This window comes from Taudactylus pleione, unplaced genomic scaffold, assembly GCF_031769625.1.
Source record: "Taudactylus pleione unplaced genomic scaffold, aTauple2 ptg000201l, whole genome shotgun sequence".
NCBI classification, from domain to species: Eukaryota; Metazoa; Chordata; class Amphibia; order Anura; family Myobatrachidae; genus Taudactylus; species Taudactylus pleione.
The window spans coordinates 61,529,487-61,553,504 of NW_028284603.1; the positions used below are offsets into that span (position 1 = coordinate 61,529,487).

At 39.8% G+C, this 24,018-nt stretch overlaps 1 protein-coding gene across 2 annotated transcripts in view; it reads right to left on the bottom strand.

Annotated features, from left to right (window-relative positions):
• Positions 1-125: 125 nt before the first annotated feature.
• LOC148518650 (uncharacterized) overlaps positions 126-24,018 on the bottom strand; it is a 38,616-nt gene continuing 14,723 nt past the window's right edge. Inside the window, exons 1-5 of one of the 2 annotated variants that reach the window (XM_088477417.1) lie at positions 16,304-16,367; positions 11,389-11,441; positions 9,223-9,376; positions 6,952-7,118; positions 126-6,575 (exon numbers count right to left, since the gene is read on the bottom strand). In XM_088477417.1, the coding sequence (XP_088333543.1) occupies positions 1,971-6,575; positions 6,952-7,118; positions 9,223-9,376; positions 11,389-11,391 (4,929 nt within the window). In that variant the 5' untranslated portion in view covers positions 11,392-11,441; positions 16,304-16,367 and the 3' untranslated portion in view covers positions 126-1,970. Of the gene's footprint in view, positions 6,576-6,951; positions 7,119-9,222; positions 9,377-11,388; positions 11,442-16,303; positions 16,368-24,018 lie in introns of those variants that run through there. The other variant, XM_088477416.1, reaches the window with a different exon arrangement.

A 24,018-nucleotide genomic window follows, 5' to 3' on the forward strand; every position in this document is an offset into this window, starting at 1 on the left:
TTTATGTAATTTATATATCATGCCTTTATTACAGTATATAATATTGCTCCCTCCTGTATGTGGATTGTTATTTTATTAAAACGTGCATTCTGGAAATAATAAGTCTCTTTGTATTACAGATTATTTAATCTTTTTATTATATTTAACACCATTACATATTAAAAAAAAATATTATGATGCACAGAGTAAAGAATATATTTATTAAACATGCCCTTTTAATATGTTTAAACATAAATGTTGATGACATATATAAGTCTAATCTTAAAGAAAGGAAATATAATATTTATTGTCATACAGCATACTGTAGTACAAAATTACTAAATATAGTACACATAGGGTTTTACATTCAAGCTTGATCATATATTGCTCTAAGAAACATTGTACAGTGATCATGTATCCTTCATAGTGATAAAATACATATACATGGTAAGAATTGTTGTCATCTCCTTCCTTAGTAACTTTATTATAGTATAACACTTCTGTGTCTCCCGCTATGGAATATATGGAGACAGCTACTTAAAAGTAAGTATTAAAAAATACTACTTGGTACTTGGTAATTCCTTGTTCAGGAGTGGAGGTCTACATTCGCATGTTAGGATTTGACTAAAGTTTAGCTTAATCAGTATGCCAAGACAATGCAGTCACTGAACCTCACACAGTTATTGACAATTGGTCATTTTTGACTTGTAATAGGGGTATATTTACTAAACAAGGGTCCCAATTCCCAGCAGTTTTGACAGCTGAGTTTAAAATGGCAACAGTAATAAATGTTAAATCACATTTGTTTCATATTTATGGCAATTGCCATTTCAAATCCAGTGGTCAGAACCACTGATAAATGCTGGCTTTGGAAACACGCTGTTTAGTAAATAATACCCCTAACGGCTTAACAATAGGAGACATTATTATGGAGCTCCCATTTAAATTTGCAAAATGCATTTGAAATACCACAAGTGTAACCAAATAAATATTTACAAGAATATTGAACAATCATTAAAGATAGCCTTCAAAAACAGATGTATTCCAGGGATCCACATGCACAGAGCAGTGGGCTGTGAGTGTGGGGGATTATGGGAGCTGAGGTGTGGATCTCTTAAAATCATGGGGCCTCAGTAAGAACTCCCATAGGGGTCTATATAATTTTTTTTTTTTCATTTTTTTTTTTAAGGTCTTTTAATAAATTAAATTACAAAGCACATAAAATGTATCAGAAAAAAATAACAACATTTCGCTCAGATAAATAGATTTATTTTCCTGCAAAATAAAATTTGTTCTGGAAATAATTTGACTCTTAATGTCGTTAAAATAACAGTGATCCATCATACGGAAATCTGAGATAACTCTCCAACTTATACTATAACTGTGGTGATTTATTATTTACAAACACACACATATATATATATGCGTGTGTGTGAGTGTGAATATATATATATATATATATATATATATATATAGTTAGCATGAGAATGTATGTAATGTGTGTGGTGAGTGAACTGGAGAGGTTTCTTGAGAAATGAAAATAAATGGTGTTAGAGTGCCACATTTGTAGTTCAATCATAGTGGTAAATTGCCATAAAACTGATCCTATTAAGTCTACAAATGAAGATGGTAAAATAAGAGATTTAGACATTTAATCATGTTCAATTATAATATTTTAAGTACAATTTCCCATATTTCCCAACATATAATTTTTATAAATGTAGGTAATTTTATAAAATTACAATACAATGAAGTTTAGAAAAATTAGATTTATGGCATAAATTAATATTATGGGCTCTGTTTAGTTGTGAAATAAACATGAACATGTGTGTTTACATTAGTCTAAACTGGTTCATTCAAAAAGTAACATGTTTTTGGGGTGGGACGGAGTGAGCACAGATATTTTTGTCATTTGTACTTTCTTCTATTTAGTATTTACACACATTTATTCATTTCAACCTGCCACAAGCAATGCACACCCCTGAGATATTTTAGGATGTACCGATACGTGGGGGTGAGAAGTCGAAGCCAACATCAGGTATTGTGAAGTTAGTATCAGAAAAGATAGAAGAGAACTTTGACTGAGAAGTGTCCTTTTTCTTTGGTGAATTAAGATCTACTGCAATGTTAGCAGGAGGCACTTTAACATTTATGTCATCTCCTTGTTCTTCTGTTTGACCAGAAAAAGGCTTTTTCCACTTTGGAGCATTCACTTGCGCAGAGGGCAAATTCACATTAAACGAATGGTCATCATTTTGATATGTTTGCAACTTTGGAGGTGAGAAATGAATGTCTCCTCTCGCTTGTGGAATGTTAATATCAAGAGATGGCACCTCGGTTTTACCTGGGAAAGGCTCCTTCCACTTTGGGTCATTCACACGTGTAGATGGCATATCAACATCGATATCCAGATCATCTAGTCCATCGTATTCTGTCTTTGGAGGCGAAATATTCATATCTGGTATCACTGGAGATTTCAGTTTAGGTGTTTTGATGTTGGGAGATGGCAAACCCTTGCTAAATTTAGGCCCACTTATTTCCAGTGGGGATAGCTCCACACCTGGTACTCTCACTTGCCTATCAGGTATGTCAGTTTCAGGAACAGATATTTTAGCAGAAGGTAATGCAACATTTCCTTCTGGACTTTGAAAAGTTAAGTTTGGTGCTTTGACTTGAACACCTGGAGTCTTAATTTGACTTTCCAGTTCTGGAACTTTAACTTTCAAATTCGCATCAGGTGTTTTGAATCTTGGAGGCTTTATATTAGTGCTGGGTAAACTTGCATTCAACTCTGGACTTTTCAGTTCAAGGTTAGCTTCTGGCAAGGATGCATCAGGTACTGTACCTTTAAAATCATATTCATGTGATTTAGATTTTCCAAAGGTTGGCATCTTAAACTTTGGCATGGTCATCTTCTTATCAGATCCTTTAAGATTGACATTTGGAGCATTGATATTCATATTTGGCAATGTGGCACTTCCTTGTAAATTAACAGGAGGAGTCTCTAGTGAAGGAGAATCTAGGCCTAAGTCAACATCTGGTAAATTAGCTTTAGGGTGAAATATACGCAAGGTTGGAAATTTAAATTTTGATTCTTTTTCAACACGTGGTACCTCTGCCTGTAGATCAGGACTACCATGAGAAAATGTCACATTTGCATTAGGGTTTTTTACTTTACCACCCACATTTACCTCTGGTGCACCAACATGGGCACCTGGCATGTTAAATGAGGGTAATTTAAATTTGGGTGGATTCAGTTTTTGCTCTTTTCCTTTCAAATTTATTTGTGGAGCATTTATATCCACTTGTGGAGCCTGCAAAGACCCCTCTCCTGATACATCAGGGGTTTTATTATTTGGACCTGTCATTTGGAAACCAGGCAATTTAAATTTGGGGCCTTTCATCTGTGTGTCTGGTCCTTTTACATCAATTTGGGGAGTATTTATATAAATTTCTGGTGCATTTAAAGACTTATCTACTCCTAAGTCAGGTGTTTTGACTTTTGGACTTGTCATTTGGAAGGAAGGCATTTTAAATTTTGGTGCTTTTACTTGTATATCTGGTCCTTTTGCATCAATATTGGGTGCTTTTATATCCACTTCTGAAGTTTTTAATGACCCATCAACATCTACATTGGGTGCTTCCACCTTTGGACTAGACATTTGGAATGAAGGCAATTTGAATTTAGGCAGGTTTAGATCTGTGTTTGGACCTTTAACATCAATTTGAGGTATATTCATATCTACTTGTGGAGTGTTTAAAGATGCATCAATATCAGGGGCTTGAGCTTTTGGGCCGGACATTTGGAAAGAGGGCATTTTAAATGATGGGCCTTTAAACTTTGTGTCTGGACCTTTAGCATTGATATTTGGTGCATTTAGATCCACTTGTGGAGATTTTAGAGACCCCTCAACTTCTAACTCTGGGGTATCCATCTTGTTACCAGATATTTGGAATGAAGGCATTGAAAATGAAGGCAATTTAAATTTGGGGGCATTTATATTTGTGTCTGGGCCTTTTACATCAATCTGAGGTATATTAGTATCTATTTGTGGACCCTTTACAGATCCATCAATATTTATATCAGGTGTTTTTATGTTTGGACTCTTCATTTGAAATGTAGGTAAATTAATTGATGGATTTTTAAGCTTTGGAACACTTAGGTCTGCTTCAGGACCTTTTAGGTTTATTTGAGGTGCACTTATGTCTGCATTGGGAGTAGATAATGATGCATCAAAATCTACATCAGGGGCTTGAATGTTTGGCCCTGACATTTTAACTTTTGGTGCCTTTATTTTTGGTTCAGATCCCTTAATGTTGAAAGTAGGCATTTTAAATTTGGGACCCTTTATATCTGCTTCTGGAAGGTCAATGTTGACATTTGGACCTGATACATCACTTTTTATTTTTGGAACTGACACATTCAGATTAGGGGCATTAACATCCAAGTTTGGCCCCTTTATGTCTGCGTTTATTGTTCCAGACTTCACATGTGGAGATTTCAAGCTCAATTCGGCATCAGGTAGTCCTTTTTTGCTACCAAACAAGTTAAATGAAGGCATTTTAAATTTTGTTTTTGCTTCAGGCTTTGGAACATCAAGGTTCACATCTGGACTTTGAATTGATGGCATTTTTATTGCACCTTTAGGAAGATCAACATTAACTTCAGGGCCTTTCAGTTTGGGAATATTTAAATCGGCATTTGGAAGATCAACATTTATTTCTGGGCCCTTGAGTTTTGGAGACTTTACATCTAGTTTAGGAAAATCACCTTTAGGAAGATCAACATTAACTTCTGGCCCTTTAAGTTTGGGAATGTTTAAATCTGCTTTCGGTAGATCAATATTTACTCCAGGAGACTTAAATTTTGGAGATTTTAGATTTAATTTGGGTAAATCAAGATTTACATCTGGAATTTTCATTTTGGGAGGGCTTATATCAGTTGTAGGTAGGTCAACATTCACCTCTGGGCCCTGAAGCTTTGGAACACTTACATTTGTTTTGGGAAGGTCTACATTGAATCCTGGACTTTTTAATTTTGGAACTTTTAAATCAGCCTTGGGTAGGTCAACATTGAATTCTGGACCATTGAATTTTGGCATTTGAAAACCAGCTTTAGGAAGATCAACATTTACATCTGGCCCTTTAAGTTTAGGAACTTTGATGTCAGCCTTAGGAAGGTCAACATTCATATCAGGAACCTTCAGTTTTGGCATGTGGAGATCGGCATCGGGAAGATCAACATTAATATCTGGACCTTTAAGTTTTGGACCTTTGATGTCAGCATTTGGAAGGTCAATATTTACATCTGGACCTTTGAGTTTTGGCATGCTTATATCAGCCTTAGGAAGGTCAATATTGACATCTGGACCTTTCAGTTTTGGCATGTGAAAGTCAGCCTTAGGAAGGTTAAAATTCATGTCTGTCCCTTTAAATTTTGGAACTTTGATGTTAGCGTTAGGAAAGTCTACATTCACATCTGAACCCTTCAGTTTTGGCATTTGGAGATCAGCTGCAGGAAGATCCATGTTCACATCTGGACCTTTAAATTTCGGAGCTTTAATGTCAGCCTTTGGGAGGTCAATATTAATATCTGGACCCTTGAGTTTTGGCATTTGAAAATCAGCCTTTGGAAGATCAAAATTCACATCTGGAACATTCAGTTTTGGCATTCGCAAATCAGCTTTAGGAAGATCAACATTTACTTCTGGACCTTTCAACTTTGGTATAGTTATATCGGGTTTAGGGACATCAACACCTAAATCAGGAAATTTTGCACCTTTCACACCTATTTTAGGAAGATCTACATTGAGTTCTGGTCCCTTGAATTTAGGATTGTCTAAGCCAATTTTGGGAAGGTCTACATTCAGTTCAGGAGCTTTGAGTTTGGGGACTTTAATGTCTCCTTTTGGAATGTCAACATTTACCTTTGGGCCTTTGAACTGTGGACCTTGCACCTCTGCTTTAGGGAGACTCACATTAAAGTCAGGGCCATGGAAACTTGGCAAATCAGCTGCAAGTTCAGGAACCTTGACAGATCCTGTTACATTTGGGACTGTAATATCACTGTCATGAGATGAATTTTCAGAATGGAAAAGGTTTAGAGAGGGCATGTTAAACTTTGCCCCTTTTAAACCTGGTGCAGCTATGTTCACGTCAGGCTTTTTTATGTTGCCTGATACAGTTGGTGTTGGGAGTTCCACACCTGGAACCTTCATTTTACGATCTACTTGTACATTTGGCCTATTCATATCTACATCTAAATTGGAGGAATTTACTTTTGGTCCTGAAAAGTTAAGAGAGGGCATCTTAAACTGTGGTCCACTCCCTTTAATCTGTGGGCCTTTTATGTTGACCTTTGGTGCATTGATTTGTACATCATTGATATCTCCATATTCTTTTGGAATAGAAAATTCTGAAGATGGAATATCAGATAACTGAACTGATGAACCATAAGCACCTATGTTGGGGACAGGTATTGTTGACTTAAACTGTCCTTCACTTGGCTTGGACACATCTTGCAAAGAGACTGAACCTTTAAGGTATCGCCGAATCTTGCTGTTGAAAATATCATCATATGCTGAAGTTTTCATACTCTGTAAAAAATAAAATAATAATTGTATTGAAGGTTTGAGAACCTTAGGCCTCACTTCATAACCTACAGATACATTGTTTATTTTTATTTACAGCCTTTTTGATTTTTAGTTCTTAACCTGAATTATTCCCTTGGATTCCATCCTCCTCCTACACTTTACTTGCCATGTCACTATCACCCCACTCAGCACCCATCTCCTCTCCTCCCTCTTTAATAGAAAAATGTGTTTTCGTTTCCTATCTTACATTGTCATTTTCCTGTGTTGTTTGATTTGTTTGTTTGTAATGCACATATCTGTTGTTTGACTATTTTTCATATTTCTGAAACACTAAATGTGTTGGGTTTTTTTTGCAATTTATCAAGGAAGCCAAACTTACCAGATTATCTGATCTCAGTGCGTAAGAACTGGTTTGAGGCTGCACTGGTTCATTTTTAGTATGCAGCTGTAGACCAGCTTTGTAGGGCTCTGCAGCTTTCAAAATATCAAGCACCTCTGCTTTGTGTAGATTATCAAAAAAGATAGTGGCCCCAAGAAGCTCATCTCCTGGAAAACAAAGTTACAAATCTTGGTTACAAAAAGCGTGAAATTAGCCACTTTTTCTTTGTATCTATCATGGTGCATCTAGAAAGGTAGAAGGTCTCCTACTACAGTTTAAGCACTCTCCGCTTTTTACTCCATTGCAATTACAATACACCCCCATGTCCACATGGCCACTGTGTCTCACTAGATCACTTCCTTTTAGTCATCGAAAGCAGCTGTCTTCTATTACACGGTTGTGCTGGATTCTTGCTTACATTTTCCTTATAGCAATTACTAGTGCTGTCTCCTGCATTTACCACGATAAGGCTGCTGTAATAGCAGAGGAGTGGCTTCACATTGGAAGCGCTGAGGGAGAGAAAACACCACCTCCTGCGACTGCCACTCTGGCGTGCAGTTAGCAGAAGAATGCACTTTCAATATGAAGCCAATGCCAGTGCACTTACTGGGCACTCACTGGGGGTAGTGGATTTTACTGCAGTCTCTAGGTAAAATCTGCTTCTGGTAATGATTAATGTTTTACTTAAGCTGGGTACACAATAGGTCGACGGGTTGGCCGATCTATCTGATGATTGGTAAGTGTATAGACACTTGCCAATTTTGTCTGACCGATGTGCCGGGCTTGACAGCTCAAATGGGCAGACATTTAAATTGCCCACTCAGTTGAGCTGTCAATTACCGCCGGGTCCCGCAGCATGTGTACAGGCGATCAGCGGGTCGCCCAATCACACCAACAGAGGGCCGATATATCTTACAGATATGTTGGCGATCTGCTGTGAACGGCGATATATCTATCAGTGTGTATCCAGCTTAATTCCTAGAACTACCTCAGTGTCCCTGCCACTGCCGATATGCCTGGATGAGTGTACATAGCACATATGCATTACTGATCTCCCTACTGTGTTATTTTAATTTCTCCCTGCTTATGGGTCTCTGCTCTATCTCCGTTTTCACTAATACTGATTTAATTCATTCATTCAACAATATACACCTGCAACATTGAAAAATAGTTACATTTTAGGGATAAATCTTTAAAACCTGTGACGCCCCCTATCATTGATCTAGTAGTAAAAAATGTACATGAATGTTGTCACGGATACAAAGACTACCTTTATAGATGTTACTTGGGTCTAAAAAGGTAATATGACGGACATAAAGCAGAGATGGATCTAACAAATGTCTACAAATTGGACTATTTGCCTCGATAAGTGCTTTTACTCCTAATGATGGCTGCAGAGATGGGCTTCAGCGGCTGATATCAGTGGCAAACACAGGATTTGTAGAGGGGGTGCTTCCAAATGCTTGATTTTAGAGTGAGTGTGGCCAGCCCATGAAGAGGGCAGAATTAGCACTTAACCAGCTTTAATATGTGTCATACAAAGGGTATTGTGTATCATAATTTCAGCATATAGAGAACCAGCAATCACAGTAAGCCATTAGATGTGGCAGTAGGGCCATCCTGCATGAGCTGTATGTATTTATTTTAGATGTGGGCACCATTCCAGAGTATTAGAGCAAGTCCGGGAGAGCAGCAGAAGAACCTAACACTGCCCTGGACATACTGTATATGTACATGTTGTGCTCTATAGCAGCACATCCCTAACAGTGCATGTTTTCCAGATCTCCTAGTTGGTGCGCAGGTTATTTATTACTGACTAATACATGTTAATAGATCCACATGTGGTACTAATTATTTAATTTGTGATAATGCAGTACTAGTAAACTTCTATTACATTACTATTTCTATTATGGTCATGGTGTGGGCTGGGGAGGGGGGTTTCCAGGCAGACAGAAACCCCCTTTGCATTTGCCTATGGATTTTATACTGGAGGTGTACAAGTGATTGCTTTTGACTACAGTGACAGTGACATGGGGTGAGGCTTACTGTGTGTGTTGTAATGAAAATGTAAACTGAAAAAAAAATATTTTTTAGGGAATATTTAAAAAACAAAAGAAAACTTTCATGGTTAATAGATAAAAATGTACAGGGATCAATTTCATGAGCCTCAATCAGGACCAATGGTAGATTTAATCCTCCACTGACTGGATATGTCAAGGAGGATAGGATGTGTGAGGGTCAATGACGTCACATGCATTGTATTCAATGTACCTGCTTTCACTCCCAGACTGCTGGCCGCAGGGTCACCTTTCCTAACCCCAGCGACAACTACACTCCCATTGTCATCATCCAATGTTAGCAAATCACAAATGCTTCCAGGGCGGCCGGTGAGGACCACCTTATTGTTATTTTCCAACAAGTAACTCTAAAAGAAAAGAAACAGGGATATTTAGCTCTATACAGAAAACATTTAGTTACCATCAAACAAAAGCAGAATAATTGTGTATTAGGCATTCGGTATGGGATCCCGGCTGCCGCATGACCGGCAGTTTGATTCCCGGCTGCAGCAGCCCGACAAAACAGCAGAGCCCGGCAGCGGAAGCCCGACAGCTCTGGAAATCCCGATCATCCCTAAGGTAAGTATAAACTAACCTAACCAACCCCCCTAACCCTAACCCTCCTTAGGGGTGCCTAACCCTAACCTCCCCCCAAGTGCCTAACCCTTACCTCCCCCCTCTAAGTGCCTAGCCCTAACCCCCCCTTCACCGCTGCCTAAACCTAAGTCCCCCGGGGGGGTGCCTAACCCTAAGTCCCCCCGGGGGTGCCTAACCCTAACCCTCCCGGGGGGTGCCTAACCCTAATTCCCCCATGGTGCTCTAAACCTAACCCTCCCGCCCCGCGGCTGTCCTTCGATCGGGATGCCGGGCGCCTGTCTCCCGGCGTCGGGAAAATGACAGGCATCTAGATTTTAGACGCCTGTCATTTAACCCTAGGCAAGATAGAGGATTCGGGAAGCCGGCGGTCAGGATTGGGGCCGCCGGCTTCTTAAACGTATCCCGTGTATTAGGGTAACTGCCATACCTTAAAAGACAGCTACAATTTCTAAACAAATAGTTACCCATCATTATTTGCCCCTTCCCCCATACTCTACACCAGAAAATCTCCTGATGAATTGAGCTATTGGCACATAGCAGGTAGGAGAAATCCATAAAATAAATAACAATATCAATTTCAAGCATTACGTCACTATAATTTGGTCATAGCAAATCTTATTGTAAATTTAAAAAAAAGTTTGTTGAATAGTAAACCTGTATGAGTTTCCAGTATATCTACATTTTTATTCAGCCATAAAGCTGTCAGTTGCACATGTATACATAATATAACTATCAATAGTAATAAACTTTACCCAGGACCATTGGGGCTAAGGCAAAACCATGGTTACATGTTATACGTATCTAACTAAACAGAAAGACACTGTTGTAGAAATGATAATTCCAGAGTTTTGTATAACTGCATTGTCCCCTATCATATCCACCAGCTAAATCTATGGGTCAGTCTGTTCCTGTTCTGGGCTGGAAATAAATATCAGCATAGATGGAGGGGAAATGGGCTGCTGATTAAAGAGGACTGACCACTACAATATTATATATATAAGTATGAACAGGTGACTTGATTGGGTTTTCATAGGGAAGAAAGGACCCTTAAGCTACCTACACACTATACAATTATTGGGCCAATTTGCGAATAATTGGATGATCGCCCTTATTTATTGTATAGTGTATATGAATGATCATTTCAGTGTTTCACCGATAAAACGGTTAGAAAACATCCACAATTGCATTCCTCCCATTATCTGATCTGTCGGTCAAGAACTAAAATCTCAGCCTCAAATTCCCAATATGGAGCAGTGTGTGTGCATTCCCAATAATCTGCCCATGCTCCCGATATTCTCCTGTCACTATGTCATCATCCTTGTGGGCGGACGTATGCAAAATCATTGTGGTGTGGTGACAAATCGCTAGCTTCTATGGGAATATTGCATAATGTGCACAGATATTGGGGTTTCAATTGTCCAAAAAATTGTGACAGTGTGTAGCTATCTTAAGTCCACAGGGGCATTATGTAACACCAAATGTCAGCTTAACAGCTTAATATCTGTCACATAATGTATACTTGGGGGAACAGAAAATCAGAAATAATCTGCACAACCTTTTACCATATGCCAAAATAGACAACATAGCATGTAAAAGGTGCTCTTTTATCCCGTGACCTGTTATTCAGGTTTTACACAGTTGTTAGTTATCGAGCTGTCAGCCTTCAACATATTTTCAAATATGATCGTTAAGAGAGATATGTGTAATATATGTCAAAATAATGTTTAGCACCACAAGCATCACATAGTAACAGCGGTTCTGCAGGCAATGTTTATTTACTCACCATTTTGTAACCAAAGTCACAATTTCATGTTATTCTGAGTTTTTCTTACATATCTGTCAAAAGAAGTTAGTATAATTTAGTCAACACATTTGACAGCGTGCTAGAAGCAATCTATAGGTTGGAGTAACATGGAAAGCAGCAGTGACATAATTAAATATAGGTTCAAATGTCTATAAGTCATAAAGTAATTGTGTGGTGTATATTAAATATCTGCAGTACCGATACGTTCATGAACCCTTATCTATTTCTATTAGGTATGCATTGCTAGACGCTCCATATAAATTAAAAATATATTATGAGTTTCATCCTCCCTTAAGATCCAGTCCATATTGTCCTGTAACTCCTGTAATAAATAAGCAGAGCAGTAAGGCATTGTGCTGCAATACAGAAATCGCCTCTGCCCTTGCTCATACAGTATACAGCAAAGTTTAATGTCTATTGCTGATAACATGAAAAGCCGCAATCTCAGGTGAACCCTGAGTATATTTGCGATCTTTAGAGATAGCATCATGCAGTATAATTGCCTCATAACAAATGTAATACAGTAGATGTGGTTTGGACAAGAGGCTTCTTTTAATCTTTGTGTAAGTGGGTGTTATGCATCACTGTAAATGACCCCTGAGAGATGGAATGTTACACACCTATATGGGAAGCATTGTTCTAAGGAATGTTTAAGGATAAATATTGTGAATTATTAATCAAATTCAATATGCCACAGAGCTTCTATTTCCCATCACCCAATTCCTACATCATATTCCCTATCTCTAGCATCATACAGCCCGCCTCATGCATCATATTACCCAACTCCTTTGCCCTATAGTATAACCTATTTGTCATTTCATGCAACTTCGATGTCCTACTGCACAACTGTTATGTCACGCAACCCAAATTCCCATCACAGCATCCGTCACCCATGTCATATCACCCATCTTGTATGTCATAGTTATGCCACACTGTCCAGCAGTTACATCATACCACACAACTTATGTGCTGTATAGGAAAGTAATTACTGCTTAGGTATGTAGTTAGTATCCCGGCGGTTGGGATGCCGGTGCCGGGATACTAACTACATACCCAAGCAGTAATTGCTTTCCTATATTAGGGTAACTGCCATACCTTAAAAGACAGCTACAGTTTCTAAACAAATAGTTACCCATCATTATTTGCCCCTTCCCCCATACTCTACACCAGAAAATCTCCTGATGAATTGAGCCATTGGCACATAGCAGGTAGGAGAAATCCATAAAATAAATAACAATATCAATTTCAAGCATTACGTCACTATAATTTGGTCATAGCAAATCTTATTGTATATTTAAAAAAAAGTTTGTTGAATAGTAAACATGTATGAGTTTCCAGTATATCTACATTTTTATTCAGCCATAAAGCTGCCAGTTGCACATGTATACATAATATAACTGTATCAATAGTAATAAACTTTACCCAGGACCATTGGGGCTAAGGCAAAACAATGGTTACATGTTATACGTATCTAACTAAAAAGAAAGACGCTATTGTAGAAATGACTCCGCTAATTTGCAGAGTTTTGTATAACTGCATTGTCCCCTATCATATCCACCAGCTAAATCTATGGGTCAGTCTGTTCCTGTTCTGGGCTGGAAATAAATATCAGCGTAGATGGAGGGGAAATGGGCTGCTGATTAAAGAGGACTGACCACTACAATATTATATATAGAAGTATGAACAGGTGACTTGATTGGGTTTTCATAGGGAAGAAAGGACCCTTAAGCTACTTACACACTATACAATTATTGGGCCGATTTGCAAATAATTGGATGATCGCCCTTATTTATTGTATAGTGTATATGAATGATCATTTCAGTGTTTCACCGATAAAACGGTAAGAAAACATCCACAATTGCATTCCTCCCATTATCTGATCTGTCCGTCAAGAACTAAAATCTCAGCCTCAAATTCCCAATATGGAGCAGTGTGTGCATTCCCAATAATCTGCACATGTTCCCGATGTTCTCCTGTCACTATGTCATCATCCTGGTGGGCGGACGTATGCAAAATCATTGTGGTGTGGTGACAAATCGCTAGCTTCTATGGGAATATTGCATAATGTGTAGCACAGATATTGGGGTTTCAATTTTCCAAAAAATCTGACAGTGTGTAGCTAGCTTAAGTCCACAGGGGCATTATGTAACACCAAATGTCAGCTTAACAGCTTAATATCTGTCACATAATGTATACTTGGGAGAACTGAAAATCAGAAATAATCTGCACAACCTTTTACCATATGCCAAAACAGACAACATAGCATGTAAAGGATAAATATTGTGAATTATTCATCAAATTCAATATAACACAGAGCTTCTATTTCCCATCACCCAATTTCTCCGTCATATCCCTATAGGAAAGCAATTACTGCTTAGGTAAGTAGTTAGTATCCCGGCTGTCGGGATGCCAGTGCCGGAATCCCGACACCAGTCCGAATCCCGGTGCCACCATCCCAACGTTAAGTACAGGGGTTAGGGGGAGGGTTAGGGTTAAGCACTAGGGGGAGGGTTATGCACAAGGGGGGAGGGGGGTGATTATGGTTAGGTTGCAGGGGGGGGTTAGGTTTAGGCTGCTGGGGAGGGAGGGTTAAGTTTAGGGGTAGGGATAGGTATATGATACTTACCGACAGGTATCCTAACCCTGTCGGGATGCCGGCATCAGGATTCTGACCGCTGGGATCCTGAGCCCTGGCTTATACGGTACTACATAATTTGTAAGCATTATGGACTACAATTATTTGGTTTATTAGTTAACCCTTGTGATAGGAATAATGATTATACGAATAACACAATTGATTTAATACATACACCGGGTGTGTGGTTATTACATATATGTGTATCTTAATTTTGTGCATTGTCTGCTTTAATAAATGTTGTCAGTCTGACAGACAGTGTTTCTTTTTTTGTTTTTGTTTTGTGTTTCCTTATTGGGGGTTCCTTGTGTTCCCTCAAATAGGAGCAGCAGTCAGTTACACTACAAATTATATTTTAGTATTATTGGCACCTGATTATTATTATTATTATTATTATTATTATTATTATTATTATTTTATTTTATTAAAAAAACATTATAATTACTTAGTATAATTCCACTTGCTTTGGCTCATGCTATAACTCCATTAATATAAATATTTTAAGCACTAGGTGGATCTTAGCGACGGTCACAGTAATTCCTATGATTATGGGTGTGTGGAATTATAAATCCATAACTTTAACAGCTGTTCATCTACATAAAGCAACAGACAACGTTCTCACACAGGCTGAGGCTGACACTATCATAATACAAAGGAGTCTATGTACTAAGCCTGGGAGAGACATTAAGTACACGGAGATAAAGTACCAACCAATCAGCTCCTTTCACTTTACAGGCTGTGTTTGCAAAATGGCAGTTGGTTGGTACTTTATCTCCGTCCACTTTATCTCTCTCCAAGGCTTAATACATAGACCCCAAAATGGGATTAACAGCAGATTTAATTCTTCTTCTTGTTTAGTGAAATAAAGTGCCATTGTGCATATAACAATTTCCTGAGTAATTTCTAGGGGAATAATCCTTGTACAGAATATTCAGTTGTGCTTAACAAAGATGATGTCAGAATGATCAGACACATAGAGTTATCCTCATTATACAGTGATGCAGCACAAAATATATATGTGCCGGTAATAACCAAACAAGTAAAAAAAGAAAAAGTGCAAAACCTTATATTAAAAATAGTATAATAGGATGCCGGCAGATATTGTGACTGTGAGTATAAATGCATGAGACTCTCAACAGTTATGTTATAGCAAAAATGGTGCTGATTCTGAGTCGGATGCATTGCAGCCGCTCTTCCATTTTGCCGTGGAAGCTTACGTACTACTAGTCTATAGTATAATGCGAAAATCTGCCTGTCTGCTGAATATCAATACATCTTCATGTGGAACGCCGTCCCTACCACTGTTTTGTGTCTGCAACCACAACCATTATCACTTATCATTAGTATCTGGACATGTACCTGCCACATGCTGGGCGCAAAAAATTGGTCTCGGTCTGAAACAGGCGACCCATCTCCATCCGCACGCTGCTGATGTTGGTTCTACACCCATGACCATGATACTCCCACTAGACGGAACAGCTTAGTGCGTGCGTAAACATGGCCGCCACCCAGTTACCGGTCAGAAACGTCTGGTGGATTTGTCCGCAGGTGCGATCTCCGCCTGTGTGCTGTACATGCGCAGGATGCTGTAATTAGTGTCAGGAAGTTTGCAACCTTTTGCATAAAGCAAAATGTAGGTTTAGTGTCCCTTTAACAGTACAATTTCTGTTCCTACACCTGCCATGCCGCGTCTGTGCAGCCAGTCACTGCTCTGGACATTCCCTCACTGTCTTATTACAATAGTCATCTTCAAACCTTCAGGGCTTTCTTTAACCAGGGAGTGATTACATTTGAGATGCAGTCTGGGACCTTTGTTTCTGAACATGCCAAAGTGGTTTAAAGGGGTCTATTTACTAAGCAGTGTTAGGAGACAGAGTGAAAAGTGATAAGGTGCCAGCCAATCAGCTCCCAACTGTCATTTTTCAAACACAGCCTGTGAGATGACAGTTAGGAGCTGATTGGCTATCACCTTATCACTTTTCACTCTGTCTCCTAACACTGCTTAGTAAATAGACCCCTTAGTCTGAACCTCCCCCTTTGTAAAGTAATGATCCTTCCTATTCTGTGCAATGCTACTGCCTTCTGTGCAGCGTTTCAGAAGGTTTTCAATGAGCCCGACTGGGTCTTTTCTATTTTTGCAAGTCTGATACACCTCTGGCAGTTTGCTATGGTTCTAGGTCAGAATGCTATTTAATTGTGCACCAAGGCCTCGTAACTCAATGGGAATAAGAATGCTCTAGTCTTAAACTGGGTACATACTTGTTCAAATCACAGGGGATCCAACTCCACACTGTTTCTACAGCAGACCTGGTCGCAGACTCTCCATCCAATCTATATGTACACACTTCTCCAATTTTGCAGCAGACCTCCAATCGCCACCTGCTGAAAGGACTGTATCACTGTACACACTTTCCAATCTTTAGCAGACCAGCTGCCACTCAAACAACAATTTACATAATAATGGGCAGAGATACTACACAGCATGATTTAAATGTAAAAAACAACAATAATGTGTGGATCCCTCTCCCCACATTCAGTAACCAGCCTGGACTTCTGAGCATGGGCTGGCACTAGAAAATATGAGGAATCCAACCATTTTTTTATTTAACCTTTTATTCTATTTTTTAACACATCACAAAGCCGCAGTGCTTTCACCCTGCACACAAAGGCGGAGCTACCAGAGAGAGAAATCAGGAGAAGAACTGGACAAAACAGCGGCATACACACTTCTATATTGGTCAGCTGATTAGCGGTCGGATCTCCTGATTTTTAAGCAGCTTTACAAAAAACTTTTGACCTGAACAGATGACAAGGATTGGATGAAAGCAGAGGCCGGGTGAGCATACGCATGCTTCCAAAGTCGTATCAGCTGGTAGGTCGGGGTCAGATTGAAATGAATGAAGATTGTACAAGTGTGCACCCACCAGATTCTGACAGGGACTTTCAGACAAAATAAAGGATGAATTTACAGACTGCAAGGTTACAGCATCTCTTGATGAGCTTATTATGCTTTTAATAAAAATGATGTCCGCTTTAGAGAGTGTGCTCAGGAATGAGAACAAACTCAAATATGCAGCCACTTCATTCAACTTCCCATTTCTACAATTCAGTATATTCCTCACTCATATAATCCATGCAGAAAGCCGTATTTGTCTTTCCAAAGAACCGCACTCCCACATCTTGGGACTATACATGCACTGTGGCAACAATGGCCAGTTTATCTAGCACTAGTAAACAAGACCTGCGGTATACTACCCATGGTCTGTGCCATAGAAACAGACAGCTCGGCCATAACTCCAGTGTTATGTACAGTGTGAGAGCCTTGAAACCTGGATAAAAAATAATTTTCAAAAAGAATTTTCATCTTGTCAATAGTTCCCCTCTTGTGTTTTCCACGTTTTACTGTTCCTTTTTTTAGTCATCTCACCTTCAGCACTTCTAATATTTTCAATTACAACGTTGTGTACTGTATCGGGGTTTCCTCCCTGCCCCCAAACCATACTAAGGGGCGTATTCAATTAGAAGCGAAGAGCCGTTTTCATCTTCATATTCAATTCCAGTCCGTTTTCGCCTTTACGAGAAATTAATGCACTGAAATAGGCTAAACTTTTTCTCCACAGAATAGCAGGAGGAAAGAAGTGCAAAACCTGTATTTTGGGGTGCAGATGTTGGGAAACCACTCAGAACCCTTGGTACACCCCCAAAGGACAATTCACCCCCAAAAAAAGAAATAAAAAAATCCAGGAACACCCCAAAAAATGCATTTGAAATTTGGGGCAAAAATGAAAAAAGTGGGGGAACAACTTAAAAAACTTGCGAACTAAGCTCCTGGGGGTGCTCTAAGAAGGGGCCATGTATTTTTGGGATTGCAGGTGTTTGTATGACAAAGGAATTACATTTTTAGAAAATTTCACTTTAGAGACTTAAAATATGGTAGTACCCAGTTTCAAGCACCCCAAATTTAATGGAACTACTTATTTGCTCCAAAATATACTGCTTTATGCCATTCTTCACCACTTTTACCTAGATGCTAATAGCAAGCAATTACCACCACTTAAGTACCCCAACTAGTTCAATTAGGGCTAATACTAAACTACCGTAATGATTTCCGAAGTCAGCCCATCTTTTTCTGGGGCACAGAGTGATTCCCTGCAAATTCAACTTGCAGTTTTTGCCTGTTTCACATTCGCTGTGTCCCTTTTTTGCCTGTTTGGCAATCGGGAGTGCGCACGAAAAGTTTTCACATCCAAAACACATGAAGGTGGCGAAAAATCAGGCAGGCGAAACTTCCTCGCCGATGCAAAACTAATTGAATACAGCCCTAAGGGGTTGATGTATCAAGCAGTGAAGAGAGTGGAGAGTTGGACCAATGGAGAAGTTGCCCATAGCAACCAATCAGCTTCAAGGTAGAATTTATCAAGTACATTGCATAAAATGATATATAGGAGTAGGAACTGATTGGTTGCTATGGGCAACTTCTCCACTCTTTTCACTGCTTGATACATCAACCCCTAATTTCTAATGATCTTGTTCATCATAATTCTAAAAGGCTCAGTGGAATTATGGGCTTGATTCAGACCCACTCGCTAGATGCGTTCATGTTTCAATTTTTATTTGGTTTTTCATTAGCTATGGATATTTGTTAAGCTTCTAAACAACTCATCAGTTTGATATCTAATACAGTATGTTTCAATTTTTATTTGGTTTTTCATTAGCTATGGATATTTGTTAAGCTTCTAAACAACTCATCAGTTTGAAATCTAATACAGTATTTCTAATATTTCATAGCTTTAATATCTAATTAAATAACCATAATCAAAAATTTATTATATTTCATTAAATCATATATTTACAGACAGTATGCAAATTATACCCATCTGTTTTGAAATAGTAAACTCTTGTACAGCGCTTGTGTATACTCTATATCAGCATATATGGGCTGTTTGAAAAATCTCTCAAAAAAAGATGAGAAACATTTTTCTGCTATAATTTCTTTGAATAATTGCATTTGCAATGGCTCATGTAATAACTCATATTGTATTTAGATTTTATGCATTAGGTGGATCTTTTAGGCGGTCACAGTAATATCTGTGGATATGGGTGTGTGGAATCATTAATCAATTATATTAGCACTTAATCATCTACATAAAACAAAGACACCTTTCTCACACAGGTAGAAGCGCAGAGGGGTTTTGCTGTCAGCAGCATAGGATTCCCGATTGACTTGGCTTAAATACCTTGTTCTGACCTTTGTGGTCTTGGGGAAGTGGACCTGCCTCAAGCTAATATGTAACCATGCATTTTTCACTGCTATATTAGGGTGGACATTGGAAGCCTGGCATCGAATGGTTTCCGGGCTTCCGACATCAAATCCTGCGATGAGATGGAAACTAGCCAGGGCTCCCCATACACAGAGAATAGATGCAGGGCACATGCACATGGCATCTATTCTCCCGCTGGTGTGTACTGCCCCCAGAGACAGCCATCAGATAGGCATCGGAAAGCTGCAAGCGATGACTGGCAACCATCGAATTCCCGCTATTCGGTGGAAAAAGTGCTTCCATCGAAACGGAAAAATCAGTGATTGCTAACTATTTGCTTCTGATGTCCATCCCTATGCCATATTAATTATCAGCATCAATTTTAAAACACTGTAATAAAGAACCCATTCTTATTAATAATCCTATTCTTTAAAAGAACTTTAGATATTTCACATTGTATTTATAATTACTACAGGAGCGCATTTAGACAGGAGAAGCCCGTGTTCACTCACCGTCCGGGACCCCCTCCTCTCTCCCCAGCTGCCATCAGCGAACTGACAGCAGCGGTAGACTCAGGGCACTAGAATCATTTTCTCTATGATTTTCTACTGTGCATGCATATGCGGCGGCCATTTTCCAGGCGTTTTCTGTAGCGATACGCCGTGGGACATCGGAGAGGTAAGTATAAAAAAAAAAGTATGGTTTGCATGGTGTGCGGAATGGGCTTACCCTGAACCTCATCGCACACCCTGCACTTATTATAAGTACGCCCCTGAGTTACTATGAGTGTAAGCAATTGTTCTCTGTTATAAGCTATTTTTCTACAAAAAGAGGCTAAACAATGGTAGTTGACTGCTGTATTCTTCACTGGTATGAATTACATATGGGTCCTTATTCAGAGTTGCAGCTTTTATTTTATTTTTTGCCTCAACTTCCTCTTCTATTTAGTGCTCATGCATTTCTTCACATGTAAGTTGGGCTTGTAACTCTATGTGGGGAATTCAATTCAACACGAATTATGGGAGGGAGCTCCCGGAGCTATTCAATTCAATGCGCTGTTATATCGGAGAATGCCATTTCTCGTGACTTAACAAGTGTGTTAAGGTGCGAGAACCGGTGTTCTCTGACTAAAGTGCCGGGCATGCCGCTGTTAGCGTCGCGCTAAGCAGTTAAACAGCTGCGCACTCGGCACTTTTGTCAGATTTCTCCTCGCATCCCCAGGGGTGTGCACAAAGAAATCCTTTGCCTGCCCAAACAACGCAGTGTATTGAATAGCTTCGGGAGCTCCCTCCCGCGGCTACTCAACATCGCACTGAATTGAATTCTCCCCTATGTGACAAGGGGGCTGAGAGGTTGGGCTTGCTACTCTATATGACAAAGTTGCTGGGACGTTGGACTTGTGACTCTATGACAAGGTGATTGGAGACTCAGCCATGGGGGTGTAGACGTACAGAAGTCTAATTACAGTAAGGGTGTGGTGTGGATGTGTTGACACAAATTGACTTGTGGCTGCATCTGATTGGATGAAACTGAATAAAACACAGCTATTAATGCAAATAGAGTGAAACTCCTGCAACTCAGTTTGAAAAGTCCAATTGCACTTCACTGCATACTTGTTTTACACAAATAAAGAAGGTTTCAAACTCAGGTTGAGAAGGGGAAGGCTGCCTATATTATGAATGTTGTCATTAAAACTAAAAATTATATTTTCATCTTGTTCCATTAGCATTTCACGTGATCCAAGGGTCTTGTATACTTATTGACTGCACTATACTGCCATTTATAGTAATGTGTCTGCATTGTGAACTGCATCTATTTTACACACAGCCAAGCCGTACCTCCTGTCAAATGTCTGGTGCTTCTCGTAATATGTGCAAAGGGACGGAGCTGCACTGGCTAACTTGTGTTAACCCAATGAGAATAGCTCTCTCAATTTTTTTTCCAGACACATTTTGCAATTGTGTTTATGTCCAACTCTGAATAAGGCCCATGATGAGGAATGATCCTATTCTGCATGATTCTACTGACTGCAGAACTGCATTACATACGCTCTCGATGACTCTAGGTCAAAATTATATTTGACTCTGCGTCATGACCTTGTATATTGGATAGAATATAAATTCTCTGATAGTCACCTTCTGGCAGGCACTTTCAAACAAAATCAAATTTGAATTTACAGGCTGCAATATTCTAGCAGACATGGGGGATTATATATCAAGCAGTGGAGAAGTGGACCAGTGGAGAAGTTGCCTATAGCAACCAATCACATTTGTAGTAGTATTTATCAAGTGAAGTCTATAAAATAATAGGTAGGAGCTGATCGGTTGCTATGGGCAACTTCTCCATTGGTCCACTTCTCCACACTTTTCACTGCTTGATACATTAAGCTTTGTAATAAAACTTTGTCAGGTTTAGAGAGTGCTATTAAGAAAGAGAACAAACACATCTTCATTTAGCTCATTATTTGGAGTCTCAGGGGACCCAGGCAGGTGGCCGTGCTCATCTTCCCGGAATACACTCCCACACACAACCCTGGATTCTGTGTATGTAATGTGGCACCGATGGCCATTCTATTGGCCAATGTCTTCATGAAGGATGGAAACACAAAGTCTAGGTGGGGTCATAGAAGCAATCACGGGCAGTGTTTGAAGCTCCAGCCACCAAGATCATAGGGTGGAACAGTTGTATAAAGTTATCTCTGCACAGCTAGGCCGCGGCAGCCAGATTTACTACCTTATGCTAATGCGCGTTTCCGTTCAACTAATGCCGAGGTTAGTGTATTTGCAAGCGAAAACCAGGGCCACCATAACCGTCATCATTAGTACCTGCACTTGCCCCAGCCCCATGCTGGGTGCAAGAGATCTGTCAGTAACAGGTTTCTCTTCCCTGTAAACATGACTCAGTATCGCACAGACACGCCTACTCTCTCGATTTTGGCCGGGAGCCTCCTGAAAATTGGGTGCCGCTGCTGGCCCCCAGAAAAGTAGGCAAGCCTCCCAGCCCCTCCAGTCCGCACCCCCCCAATGCATCTCCAAACACCCGCAGCGGGAGGGCTGATGATAATGCGATTCTCGCTGAATCGCGTCATCATGACCCCGCCCCCTACTCCACAATGCCGAAAATCTCAACATTGTGTAGCAGGGGCGGGGCCAAAATGATGCGAGTACATGGTCACGCCCTAGCCTTGCCCCTAAATGGCATGTAATGCCCTGTCACGCCCCTTTTATCGGCCCCGCCCTGCTGCTAAGCCGACCTGGCTGCTCCCTCCCGGTAGGGGCAGCCAGGATATCGGCAAGTATGCATTACATTCACACAATTCAGGGTGGTTATGTGCAATGGCATTGTCACTGTCCAGTACCAGCTCTGAATTTCCCCATTGGACAGAAAGACAGATCCAGCCACATTCCGTCTGACTCGGAATAGCGTAATATTGCTTCTATGAATGCGCTATATGCAAAACATTTTCCATTTGCATCTGTGCTAAGAGACCTGCGTTACTCAAATTTAGGCCCTATTTTGGTGCTATATAAAAATTCTGAATAATGGTCACTGTGGGGCAAATTTACGAAAGTGAGAGTTTTTAGAAATGGAGATGTTGCCCATAGCAACCAATCAGATTCTAGCTATTATCTTTTAGAAAGTGCTAATTAAATTTTAAGTATAATCTGCTTCTAAAACTCTCACTTTAGTAAATATACCCCTAAGAATAATGTTTTTAAATTCCAAAACTTCCATGGACCTGAGGGAAGCTGGAAATTGTATTGAACAATCTCAATTTAAAAACACAGTTTTCTGTAAAATAACAATATACAGCCATTTTTGGGAGTGTTAGCCATGTGACTACATTTGTTTGTTCTAACACTGCTCCTCTCAGTTTACAAGCTGGGGTTCCACATTAGGAATTAATTTAATTTTTATTTTAATTCCAAATCTTTAATTCATTCTTCTAATTTAAATTGGTTCCAACAACACCTCAACAGTTTTCGATTGGAAGTTCCACCAAGCTCTTATTTGAAGTTCCTCATGTTTTCACACTTAGGGGCCTATTCATCAAAACTAAAGGAACAGTTTTATGGGCCTATTCATCATCACTTAATTTTTACAAATACAGGTGAAAATTACAATTTTCACCTGCAATTGTAAGAATTAAGTATTTGGCCATTCATCAAGATGGTAAAGCAAGAGATATCACAGATATCTCCTGCTTACCTTCCTCTTGTGGAATGGCCCACTGTCCCCATACACCAGTATCACAGACATCTCCTGCTTACCTTCCTTGCGGAATGACCTGCTGTCCCCATACACTAGTATCACAGACATCTCCTGCTTACCTTCCTCTTGTGGAATTGCCCGCTGTCCCCATACACTAGGATCACAGATATCTCCTACTTTCCTTCCTCTTGCGGAATGGCCCGCTGTCCCCATGCACTAGTATCACAGACCTCTCCTGCTTACCTTCCTCTTGTGGAATGGCCCACTGTCCCCATACACTAGTATCACAGACATCTCCTGCTTACCTTCCTCTTGTGGAATTGCCCGCTGTCCCCATACACTAGGATCACAGATATCTCCTACTTTCCTTCCTCTTGCGGAATGGCCCGCTGTCCCCATGCACTAGTATCACAGACCTCTCCTGCTTACCTTCCTCTTGTGGAATGGCCCACTGTCCCCATACACTAGGATCACAGATATCTCCTGCTTACCTTCCTTGCG